At 41.4% G+C, this 12,972-nt stretch overlaps 1 protein-coding gene across 1 annotated transcript in view; it reads left to right on the top strand.

The window, feature by feature from the left end:
• The first annotated feature begins 748 nt into the window (after positions 1–748).
• The window catches only part of GATB (glutamyl-tRNA amidotransferase subunit B), a 42,589-nt gene continuing 30,365 nt past the window's right edge, over positions 749–12,972 (top strand). The window contains exons 1-3 of the mRNA XM_053976664.1: positions 749–850; positions 901–1,310; positions 3,250–3,400. Coding sequence (XP_053832639.1) covers positions 749–850; positions 901–1,310; positions 3,250–3,400 — 663 coding nt within the window. The remainder of the gene's footprint in view (positions 851–900; positions 1,311–3,249; positions 3,401–12,972) is intronic.

The following is a 12,972-nucleotide window of genomic DNA, read 5'->3' as shown; positions in this document are numbered from 1 at the left end:
CTAGACAGGGAATTATATTAGTTTACCTCATATGTGAAGAAGATTCCTCCAGGAGAGAAGGAAAAAGGCCACTCCAATGTTCTTCCCATCTCCACAACATGTACAAGATGACCTGGGGTCAGTTCTTCTCTATTGGAAAGGAATTCTTTTTTGGCCACTCTTTGTTGTACAAGGGGAGGATATTTCCCAAGAAAAGGAATGTGACAAAGTAATTTTAAAAAGATATATTGTACAAGTTACTATACATCAGTGTCTGTTGAAAGGATCTCTCAACTGGCTCTTCTTATACAGCATTTCCAGGTAATTTATTAAAAATATAAATGTATTAGAAAATCAGTGTTATGAAACATTGTTTATAAGGCATTTTCTTTAATTAATTAATTAGGTGAATTATCTTCTACATGATTCAGAACCATTCAGCATCTCCTACTGCATCTTGGGAAAACGAGGTCGTAAAGGTTCCAAGATACTTTCAAGAGCCTGTGTGCACCGCTGTCCTCTGCTGGAAGCCACCAGCCTCCCTGACGGGTGTGTGCCTGACCAGCCTCTGCCGGCGGTCGCTGGCAGTGCACAGATGACATGAACAACAAGAGCTCATCTTCATTCCCCTTTAAGCTTCCCATGGCTTGGGACGGAATGTCATTCATTCTGTGATCTGTGCAATGTAGCTACGTAACATTAAAGAAGTTTGTATATGCCCTGTACAAGAGTCTTTATTACCACAGAACACCCCCAGACCCTGCCCTTTATGCCGTACGGCGGAGAATCCAAGCTCCCAGACCGCAACCACGTGGCACTGCAGCATTCGATGCCCACGGCTTGCGAACGGCCGCCGGTAAAACGGCACCTGGTCTGGTAAAAGCGTGAGCCAGAAGAAAACCAGATACAACGCACTTCGAGGACCTGAGCCAGCTAAGGCGTTTTAAAGAGCAGCCAAGCAGCGATGCCCATCGCTCGCTCCAGCATTCCCGGGATAAGCACAGGACCTGCGGACCCAGATCCCGCCGGCGGGGCGGGGCCGGCGCCACGGCCGGCGGCCTGACGGGAGTTGTAGTCCGCCGGCACAGCCCGCACTCCGCGCCGCCATCCCGGACTGCATTTCCCAGGGGGCGCTGCGGGCGCCTGGCAGCCGCTAGCGGGGCAATGGCGGCCGCGGTGGCCCTAGCGGTCCGGGGGTGCGGCGGGGTCTGGCGCCGGGCGCGGCAGCGCGGCGCGGGGCAGCCGGGGCCCGGGCCCGGCCCTTTCCCCCGCGGGCAGAGGGCTGTCGCCTGTAACGCGAGAGGCGGGGCGGTGCCGGCGGGGAAGAGCGGGTACGGTGCCGGGACGGCGCGGGGAGAGGGGCCGGTGGAGCTGGTTCTGCCCTGGTTGTACCCTGGTTCTGCCCGGAGCCCGGGTCTGGGCTTGGGCACGGGACGGCGGTGAGAGCGGCGGGGCCCGGTGTGAATTCCGGCGTCTGAGCGGTGTGAGGCATTGGTGCAGGCAGCGCCTGCTCTGCGGCGCGCCTGTATCTGGCGGCCCCCCACGCGCAGTGGGCCATTGCCGCGGCGGCGGGGCCGTGACCCCGAGACACGCCGGGCTGCGATGAGAGCCCGCAGCTCGGGGAGCCTGAGCGCTCACGTGTGCCCAGGAGCAGCAGCGAGGGCTGCTCCAGCTTTCATGAGCGCGTTTTCGAGAGTTATTGTAGCCCAAAAGAGGCTTCTCTTCTAGTGGAGTATTGTGAGATTTGGGCGCTGTGCCTGAAGCAGAGCATTTTATTTCTGCTGCCGCTGAAAGTCACGGCCTGAGCAAGTTCTCGTGTTCTCTGGTGTCCCACGAGTGTCTGCACAGCTGATCACTTCAAGAAAGTTGTGCAGACAGCGGCAGGAGTGTGCTGCTAATTCTTTAGAGACACAGATAAACATAATCCTTGAACAAATACGGCAAGAAGCTCCAGGTGCCTCATCAGTGTTGTTAGTAGGATTGAAAGAGTGACTGGTGCACATATCTTTTTCTCTGAGTGTAAGCCAACACACTGATTAAGCAAAACCTGGTGTAATTTTTAATGCCTTGATGTGACAGAAAGGGATTTTTGAAGAATACAGGAAACAGTGGAATAAATTTGCCTCCGAAATGTAAAAGAAAGCCCACGTTATTTCTCAAACCTTGAAGCATTTGTATGTTCAGTTGAAAATACTGAAGAATAATACTATTTAAATGAAAGAAAATGTATTAGCTCCTTTAAACACCTGAACATTAATCTTTCATGATAATATTATTCTTCCCAAAGCATCAGTATAAGTGGCAACTGCATCACTGGTTTGCTGTTTGTAGGGATGTCCTCAGCTGTTGGAGGGCAGATGGAGAACTAAAATCTTGGCAATGCAGAATGTTCACCTTTGGAAGGAACACTGTACTTGGTATATTTGTTTGATGTTTTTCCATAGCTTACTTATCTCCTGCTATCTGGGTACTCATACTGCTGAAGTGTTCTGCCACAGAAATGTGATTTCATCAGTGGAATATTATTTGTGCCACTTCATTTTTACAAGGCCAGATAATTACTTACAGAAACTGTCAAGCAATTCATACTGTAAAGGTGACCTTTTTCTCTTGTCCATATAAAGGTTATGGATGTGAGAATTGCAATTACTTTTTAGATGATATGAGAAGCTTTATTCTGCGGAGTACATTCAGAGAACAGTAGCTCTCTAGTTGAAATGATGATTTCTCTATTACCAGATTACTAATGTTTATGCTAATATTCTACTAACGCTGCTCTGGAGAGCCACCTTTCCCAGCATGCAAGTGTCTGTCTGACAGAGAATACATAATTTATTATGCCACCTGTCTGTTGGAGATTTATCAAACTACCTGAGAAGTAATTCATATTTATGATGATTTGGGGATTTTTATGAGGCACCAAATTAGGGTTCATCCAGCATGCAAGTGTGCCTCATTAATTTCTCTGAGATTTGTCGTGTAAGGAAAAGTTAAAAGTTTTAAACCATTACATTTTTTTATTACATTCTTTTTTGCATATAATGAACACTGCCATGTAGTCCACCTAGCCTCTGTTCTCCAATATCACAGCACAGCTTTTCCTGTTACAGTGTAGATATGTTTGCAACATTGTTTACAATTTTTTTACAATTACAATTTAAATTTTTTTTAATAAATTAAGTGTTCCTAATTCTTCTGTTTCTAGGTTTCCATGGGTTTTAACATCGTCTATATTTAAAGTGTTTCTCGCTTCTCCTCTTTTCTTTTCAGGCTTGCTCCGTGGGTACCAGTGGTGGGTCTGGAGATTCATGCACAGATCAGTTCCAACTCAAAACTCTTCTCTGGTTCCCAAGTCCAGTTTGCAGCACCTCCCAACTCTTTGGTATCTTTCTTTGATGCCTCTTTACCAGGAACTTTACCAGTAAGTTAAGCTGCAATTTCATTTATGTCAGGATTAATGTCAGACAACTTTGTGTATGCTTCTAATATTTTATTTTTCCCAGGATTTAACTAAAGTCATATATATGACTACTTTTCCTTACTTTTCTAAATTCTGTTTTTTTCATAACATGAGATGACTAGAACTGTTTATTTTCAATTTCCTCATTCCCTAGTTACTGCCTCAGATACTTTATATCCCCTGCAAAGGAGAAAAATCAGGAGTGTCTCTTCAACGTAGTGAATGGGTTGTGGTATTTCTTTGAGGCCAGAGTGGGTGTGTTTGCTTAGTATGCCATACAGGAAATTCCTTAAATATGAGAGATGCCTAAAGCCCAGTGAGAGAAGAACATCTTAAGATTTCTGAGTGGCCATTTGATGTTATTTTGCCATATGTTTGTTTATGTAGCTGTCATTTGCCATTTGGAATGTCTCACTGAGGAGTTACTTTGCTTCCTGAGTAGAAAGTCTCCAATTTAGGAAAGTGTCAACCATTCCTATTTCCAGAGCAAACCCATTATTAAAAAAAAAAAAATTAATCTGTGTGAGACATTAGGGATTAGTAGGTCAGAATAACTAGCTAGCACTTAGCAATGAGGTTTATTAGTGAAAACTTAATAAGTGTTTGAATTCACAGCTTAATTATAACTGTGATGGCTATTGACAGTACTGCTGTGGAATTCTCTTGAGTATCTAACAAGTTTAATTTAAAAATAAAAGTTAAAAAATTATAGCATAAGCTCTTACAAGACAGTGAAAATAAATATTTAATAGACTTAGCATTACCACATGCAACAACTCTGCAGAGACTAAGATGGGGTCCAATTATTTAAAGCAGAAACTTTTCACTGACTATATTCATTAAACTGCAGATTTGAATTTCAGTTACAGAAATGTATTTTTAAATCTAGTTGAAGCTTTTCATCACCATAAAACAGCCTCAGATAATCTAAAATTGAGAACTAATTTGTGGCTGGATTTCTAGGGTGTTGATATATGTCATGAACCTTAAAAGGAGAAATTATGTTGTTATTATTGATTTTTTTTTTTATGTCTGTATTTGCAAAGGTATTGAAAATTAAGGAAGTGAAGTTTAGATGCTGATAAAATTGGGACTTCGCTCTGGTTGCAGTGGCAATTCAGAGCTGAGTTTCATATCTATGGAATGGATATCTATGGAAAGTCTGAAAACTTCCTGGAGATAATGGGAATCTTATGCAATAATTTGGTTTTAGAAGAGTCTAGCTAGACTTAAAGACAGAAAATTAGTTCCTTTCATTTGGGGACAGGGCTAGGTTAGTCAGAAAGTCCAAAAGAGTTCAAGATTCTGGTTTGGACTTTCTATTTAACCTTCTGTTAATGCACAGAAATTCTTAGATTGTCTAGTGCTTATCTTCAGTCAAGTAGAAGAGCTGTTCTTGAGTGAACAAAAAATGAATATTTATGAGGAAGTTAATTTTTCTCCACATTACTGTTTATGAAGGGTGCAATGTATGTGTGTGTCTTTTTTCTTTATTAATGAAGCTTTAAAATGAGGCTTGGTATGACCTTTGTAAGAAGACCCCAGTACATGTGGGCTTTGGTAGAGAAAATAACGGCACCTGAGAAGAAAAAATCCAGAATGGTTAGGTTAATTTTAAAGTGGTGATGCTAAATTAGGTTCTACTATGTGCTTTTATCTATACAAAGAGCAGAAATATTTTTCTTACTGTAGTACTGGTGAAAATAGAGTTGAAAGTGGGTGTTACAAAATACATATTCCTGCATGTTAGAATGTGATGCAAAATCCAGTCAGTAGTTGTAGCTCTATTTTCCTGTTGTACCTACTGCTGCTGAGAGACCAGCATTTGTTCTGGAATCAGATGGGCTTGTTTTCTCTGTGTAAATTTGTACATGGCAATAGTATCTGAAGCAGAATTGAATTTTGGTAAATTTTGAAAGATGGAAGGTCATTTTTGAAAATTCAGAGTATTTGTAGAATAAAACCAAACCAACAAAAGCCATTTTAATAAATGTTAGGTTATTGACTAATAAGACTACTTAGAAGATAGATATTTGGCCTTTCACTTGGACTCCATTTTACTGAAAAATGAAAAAAATAGCAGCAAAGTTTTTATATAGGAGTTGTGCTGAGTCTAGAATAGAATGACTGCTGTTTTAACCTGAGAACTATAGGGACAGTTTTCAGTGTCACAGAGATTTAAATATACTGTGTGACAACGAGATGGCTGTGATAGAGAGCTGTCCTAGTATTTGCTCCTTCAGAGTGGGACCAGAAATGATGGTGCTGAAGGGAGCTTTTCAGGTTGCTGTGCCTTTCTGGGTCACAGTAAGTGTTGGTATGAGCTTTTGCTGTGCTCTACACAGGAGAGGTGAAACCAGAAGAATGTGTTTAGCCCTCCTCCTGCTTTCCTTTTTATATTTGCTTCCTGTAAGGTTAATACAGCTTATTTTATCCTTCTGCTGCAAGTAGGCCTTGGGAGGGCCATCACAATGGAAGTGGCATGGCCATTTCACTGTGTTCTTCTCATAAAGTGCCTCTGAGAGACAACTACAGGCAAGAGGAGCAATGCAGGTGCCCTCCTCTTTGGCATGAGACAGAAAAAAATTATTATAGAATCATAGAATCATGGGATGGTTTGAATGCCAGGGTCCTCACAGCTCATCTGGTTCCAGCCCCCCTGCCATGGGCAGGGACTCCTTCCACTAGACCAGGCTGCTCAGAGCTCCATCCATCCTGGCCTTGAATACTTCCAAGGATGAGGCAGCCACAGCTTCTCTGGGCAGCCTGTGCCCATGCCTCAACACTCTCACAGTAAGGAATTTTTTTGTAACATCTAATCTAAACCTAGCCTTTGTCAATTTAAAACCGTGTCCTGTCATTACAAGCCCTTGTAAAATGTCTGTCTGGCTCTCTTGTAGGCCCTCTTTAGGTACTTGAAAGTGCTGTAAGGTCTCTCCAGAGTTTTCTCTTCTCAGTGCTGAACAACCCCAACTCTCTCAGCCTGTCTTCGTAGGAGGAGTGTTCCAGCCCTCTGGTCATCTTCATGGCCCTCCTCAGACCCTCTCCAGTAGGTCCATGTCCCTCTTTTGTTGGAGGTCCCAGAGCAGGATGCAGCACTCCAAGTGGGAACTCATAAGAGTGCAGTAGAGGGCAGAATCCTCTCCCTTGCCTTGCTGCCCACACTGCTTTGGCTGTAGCCCAGAACATGGTTTGCTTTCTGGACTACAAGTGTGCTTTGCTGCCTCATGCTGAGCATTTCCTCGACCAGCACCCCCAAGTCCTTCTCCTTGGGGCTGCTGTCAATCCCTTCTCTGCCCAGCTTATACTGGGGCTCAGGATTGCCCTGATCCAGGTGCAGGACTTTGCACTTGACCTTGTTGAACTTCATGAGGTTTGCACAGGCCCACTTCTCAAGCCTGCCCAGATCTCTCTGGATGGCATCCCTGCCCTGCAGCATGTTGACCACACCACATAGCTTGTTGTCATCAGCAAACTTGCTGAGAATGCACTTGATCCCACTGTCCCTGTCACTGACAAAGACATTAAACAGCTCTGGTCCCAGCTGAGGCCACCTAACACCACTTGTCACTGGTCTCCACTCGGACATTGAACTGTTGACCGCAGTTCTTTTAGTTCCATCATACAGCCAATTCCTTGTCCACTGGCAATTTGGGCCTACATCTGACTACATACATTTCATTTCAGGTAATGAAATTTGCAAAAGCCTGGGGTTTTTACCTTGTGAATGGACTTGGCAATGATCTTGGCTTGGTATCTTCAGAAGACCTATTCTATACATGGTAGCAGATAGTGCATTACAGCTGCAGACTGGACTAAAATTCTTCTGAGGATCCATAAAGGTGGTTGCTTTCCCAATCTGATTTAGCCTCTGAAAATTCTGAGACGCTTTGGAAAGGTTTCTAAAACTAAAACTGGGCTCACAGAAAAAGAATCCATGATTATCTATTTTTGTGATGGAGGTGGCTGACTAAAAGTTAATTATAGCTCAGCCACAGAAATAAGATAGTAGATCTAGCAGCTAAAGGCTGAAACCTTTTTGTCAGTGCTTAGTCTTTGTCGCACATTTTACATTTGTCTCCAGCATGACTGAAGTGAAGCCATGATCCTATTGTAGGCAATCCTTTGTACGTAAGTATATAAAGAAATAATCTAGGATTTTAATATCCAAAGTTTAAATTAATAAGATTTAAATGAATATTAGCCCTACAGTCTTAAGTATTTTGAATTTTTTTTATATCTTCTCATGCATTTGAATTTAATTCTCCTCTTAGTGTGAAAAGCATGTTTTATCTTTTTTTTTTTTTTTTACAACAGACTTTTCAGGAACACTTGGGGCAAGCAGATCCCTCCTTTTCATGGAAGAGAGCAGTGCTAGAGCAGCTCACAGCCCATGTTCCATCTGGCATTGCACCTCTGGCACCTCCAGCTCCAAGCTCGGGCTTGTCCAAAGCTGGCAGTTGCCAGTGCAGCACTGCAGAATCGCTGGGAGCACCTGGATCAGGCTGTTGCCTTGCAGTGCTGGGCTGCTGAGGGGGCTGCCCAGGCATGTGACAGGGCTAATACCCAGTTTGGGATTATAGAGGGTGTTTCCATCTGTTCTTGGCAGTGGCAGGTACCCAGTGTTTTTCCAGATGTTTTGGGTGATGGATTACCACACTTAAATAACATCTACAATTCATCAGCATATACAAGATTTATCTGATGCATTTGCTTTCAAAGGCTCTGAGAGATTTGTGGGAGATTTTGGTGGATCTGTCTGTCAGCTATTCATAATGGAACAGAAACAACATTTGAGACCAGAGTTTATACTTTACAGCCTGAAACTAGATTTTTTTTTTTTAAATATATCTTGTGCCTGTTAAATCTGATGATTGCAACAGCTGCTTTACCAACTTGTGATTTCAGTTTTGTTTTGACATTCCTGCTGGCATGCATGTGAATTTACTCCCTTCTTCTACTATTTTGTTTTGAAAAAAAAGCCTGCTTCTTAGCTTGACTTTTGATAACTACAGTTTTAATTGCATGCACTTTTCATGGGGAATTGAACAGTCTTCTGATCTTTGTATGGATGTTTTTTTAGCTTCCATTACATACATCTTCTTCTTTTCTTTGAAACTATATGATGCTAGGTTTTTGTATCCATGAGCTCTCTTCTAAAAATAAATTAGTGGCAATGCCTGATGAAAAAAGTGAGTTCATGCTTGTTTTAAGCCATTTACCTATGTCTAGGTTCATTTAAACCCCTCATTACTTATTTCACTAAAACTGTAGTAATTGTACTTAGGAGAAAAAAGAGGACATTTTTAAAAATAGAATTTGATGGTACCTTTCTGTTGCAGTCCTTTCTTTCCTGATAATATTTGTGTTTGCAACATGCATTGTATGGTCAGTGCTTGGGAGTCTTTTCTTGCTCACACAGTCCCAGCTTGCTGGGCTTGCAGTCTAGAAAGCTTCTATAAGAAAAATCCCAAATAATTTAGAAAAAGACTAGAGGAGTGAATTAGGCTTTTAAACCATTGCTCTCTGAGGATGCCTTTGTGGTTCATAGACCCTTAAATGTCCAAGTTCATGGTGAATTAAAGCCTGCTTACCGAATTTCAAACTATTAATCACTTCAAAGCTTTTGTACTGGTCAGAAGAAGCCTTTGACAGATGATTAGATGCTGGCTTCAGGTGACTCAGGGCTGGGTTATGGTGCAGGTTGTTTCTCATTCTGTTTCTTTGTGTTCCATAGGATCATTCACAGCCCCAGGATTACCTCTGGAACCGAGCCCCTCTCACTGATGTGTGAGAAATGTTATATTTCCTCCATTACTGCAGTTGCTTAGCTCAACTTTATATCATACTTAGGCCATTTTTTTCCAGAAACTCTCTGTTCTTGTGTATTGAAGTATTTTGTGACATTTGTTGCTCCTCTCTCAAGCTTTGAAGATGTCTCTTGTAACATTTTCTCTCACTTTTTGCTATGTCTCATATATTTGTGAGTATTTCTGACCCTCATTCTGGGTGTTTCAATCTTTTTATCAAGGCTAACAATTCAGGTTGGGCTGTCTCCTTAGCACCTCAGTAAGTGTTGAACTCTCTGTTCTTGTTGGCTTTACTGTTCATCCTTAACAGGTCCCTGTGGCTGATGCAAACTTGCCTGCTAGAATAGCATTGATACAACATCTTGTTATCACCTATTTCAGTAGATCTTTCAATGCATCAATGATGTTGCCTGTGTATTTTCTCTTACCTCCTTTTGTGTTGTTTCTTTTTAGTCGCTTTACCTTTTGTTTTACACAGGTATTTTTCTACATCTTAGTGGGGGAGCAGAAGTTGGCGGTATCTTGTTTCCTTTCTTTCACACGGTCCTATTTCTGTGTTTATTCTGCCATCTTGGACATTTCTGGACAGCACAACCACTGCATGACATATCAGTGTCCCCTCTTTCTGAATTCATTTGGAAATTGCTGCTGAAATGGCACATTAGCTTTTTGCTGTAGCTTTTCTCAGTGGGTGGGAATTTCTTTAAGTTGGACCTGAGAGGGGATTTATTGTTGCAAATTTCTATTACCTCTGTTATCAGTCACTACAGGTGTTCTGGCATCCTTAAGTTTTTGATTTGATTTTGTTTTCTCACAGTATGTAGAGTCTGTTTCCAGGTGACTCCATTTGAGGAAATTCAAGGTGGTATGTTGTATATATGTGTATGTTAGCAGTGTTCTCTTAAGCAAAAGTTTCATGGTTCTACCAATTTCTTAGCATTTTAACTTTGCAAATGGACCTTTTGCTACTTCATTCTTCTTAGCAATTGTCTCATTGAAGAGTTTTTCATTAAAAGGTGTTTAGGGAAGCATTGTCTGACAGTAATGGCAGGTAATTGTAGACTGGGTCTTTGTTATCTTATGGTTAGCTGTCTGGTGAGTGATGTTGCACAACTGTCAGGTTTTTGTATTTTGTTTGAAACTTATCTTGGCGCAATTAGGCTGTAATCAGTTCCTGGGGTAAAATTCATTTCTTTGTGTTCTCTCTGATTATCAGTCACCTTGCCACCTTAAATATGTCTGTATTTGATTTTGAGAGGATTATGTAAACTTCTGCAAGTGATTTTTATTAGGTGCATGTGCAGATTTTGCCAGAAGGACTTTTGTTTTCTATACAGAAATGCTTGTTTTGCAATTTTGCTGCCAAGTTCAGCCAAATTTTCCTCAAAAAAAAATTAGGCTTGTAGCAGGTTGTTATGAGTATATTAGCAAGCATATGAAGAAATTATCAATTTAGTCTCCCCACTGATCTCAGCTTTTTTTTGGGCTGCTGCTCTTCAGATACTTGTGACACTTTATACTCATTTTGGGATGTTTGATGAAATGAGGAAAACATGGGGGAGTCACGGAAGAGAGAGTTTTGGGGTCACTGCTTAGGTAAAACAAACTAGGGATATTATTTAAAGGAAGTTAGTCTCTGTTCTGCTATTGCAGAACAAGTTTGTTAAAAGCAAATAATTTCCATTTGCTCTCTTAAAATTTCTCTCAAATAATTTCTTAACAGCTCTTTGCAAGACTTGTTGCATTATGTCGCCTGTTGTTTTCCCGAATTAGTATAATCTTTTATCTATGTGTAAAAGACCACTTCTGGTTTACTCCTAATTTGTATATTGTGCTCTCTTAAGAGATTTGGGTCAGCCTGCAGGGAAAGATGGCTGAGAACAAATAAGCATATTTTGGAAGATAGCTGTTAGAGAAAAAAGGAATGAGGGAGACAGAGCAAAGGGCTGAGAGTTTAGTGTGGGCTCTCAGACACACAAAAATCGCAAGAAGAAGCAGAGGGCAGATAGCCAATCTTTGAAATAATAGAAAATGACAGTGAATGGGGATCAAAGGTCAGAATTTGTTACAACTCAGAAAACCACAGAGCTGGCTCTCACCAAGTCTACGAGCAAAGGACCATCTGCAAGGAGAAACAGGGTAGGAGTTGGTTCACAGACTATTTTGTTGTAAATGCTCTGAGTGTCTTCATTTAAGAAATTAAACAATCTATGTTATGTTGAACAAGGCAGATGATATTCACATTCAAAAGCCTTTTTTTTCTGGAACTCGGTGTAGGAAGAAAGGTCTGAGATGGTTCTCCTTAAAGATCTTGTTGCATTTGCATTTGATCATAGCCTGTAACTTAAGTTTTAGCTATTGCACTGAGCAATGTCTCCTACCTCCAGCAGCAGTGTAGTGTTATAACTGGATCTTCCTGCATTAAATGTGCCCTGGATCAGACTGCATTAGCAGTGATTTAAATTCCAGCTGGCATTAGAGAGGGAGCATTCTTATGACAGGTCAAAAAATGCCATGTGGCAGATGCAGAAGACTAATGTCAACAAGGAGAGCATGGATGTTAGGTAGGTCCTGGACTTCTTTATGGGAACACCACATAAGCACAGCATTTAGTTATGAATTTCATGAACCACTGTAACACCATTACATTGTCCTGTCTTCTCTGTGGGTTCTCCTGCTTGGAACTGGTCCAGCAGGGTAGAATTTTATTTGTTTTTAGATGCTGCTGATGGGATCAAAGATATGATCTGGATTGGCTGCTTCCCAGAAAACAAATTTATTCTATTGAGACCATTGAGCACTTTGCCCACACAGTGGTGTGAATGGATTTTTCCTTCTGTGTTTCTTCTAACAACTCCTGTTGGGCTGAGAAACCTTAAATTCTGTCATTATTGAAATACCTTTGTATCTGGTGTAATGTTCCATTTTTCTTGCTCTCAGGCTTCAGCATTTCTCCCTACTGCTGCTGCATTTTTCTGGTCATCACTGACACTTCCTCCATTCTTGGCTTTGTGATAAAAGGTTTCAGCCTAGCTCTCCAGCTTTGAGAAGGTTTGCCCTCTTACTCTGTTGAGTACACCTGAAGTAGTGTGTTTGGGAGCTGGGTACTTCCTGATGGCAGAACTGCCTAGTTTTTAGATATGACTGGAATCATTGTGTGCTGCACCGCCACAAGCCAACTTTGCCACTAGACAAGGTTAGCAATAATATGTTTTGTATAGCAATGTATGGATTTGGTACCAGACTGTAGAAAGGTAAAGTTGCAAAGTGTATTAATTATGTTTAATGCCCTTCATAGCTTTTGCGGTTGCAGCTTCTGAGTTACCATTTTGTTATCTTAAGCTGGAATCTCTTTTGATAATGCTAAGATCTCAATTTAAAATATCTGGTGCTTCTCTCCCTTCTGTTTTGCCCCTTTCCTTAGAGATAAGAACATAATGCTCATAGTGAGGCAATAAACATGCTGTGAAGTAGATGCTGGAATGAGTGCAGAGGACACCAAACTGAAGTTTTAAGAATTTTCCCTGAAATTTGAGACCTCAGGTTTTGAAATGTGAGTTCTTTGAACACCTAACAAATGACAAGATTTAAGTTGCCTTGTTTTTTAAATTTTTACTGCATGCTTTGGGGGGGTGGAGTCTGATTGTAACCCATGGAAATAAATTTAGGAAATGATCAACTCTTGATTTATTGTATCTACATTCTGTACATGCATAGCTCCAG

This window comes from Vidua macroura, chromosome 4 (assembly GCF_024509145.1).
Source record: "Vidua macroura isolate BioBank_ID:100142 chromosome 4, ASM2450914v1, whole genome shotgun sequence".
Classification (NCBI taxonomy): domain Eukaryota; kingdom Metazoa; phylum Chordata; class Aves; order Passeriformes; family Viduidae; genus Vidua; species Vidua macroura.
Note: the sequence above shows the minus strand (reverse complement) of the source record. Positions and strands in the feature narration are given on the sequence as shown.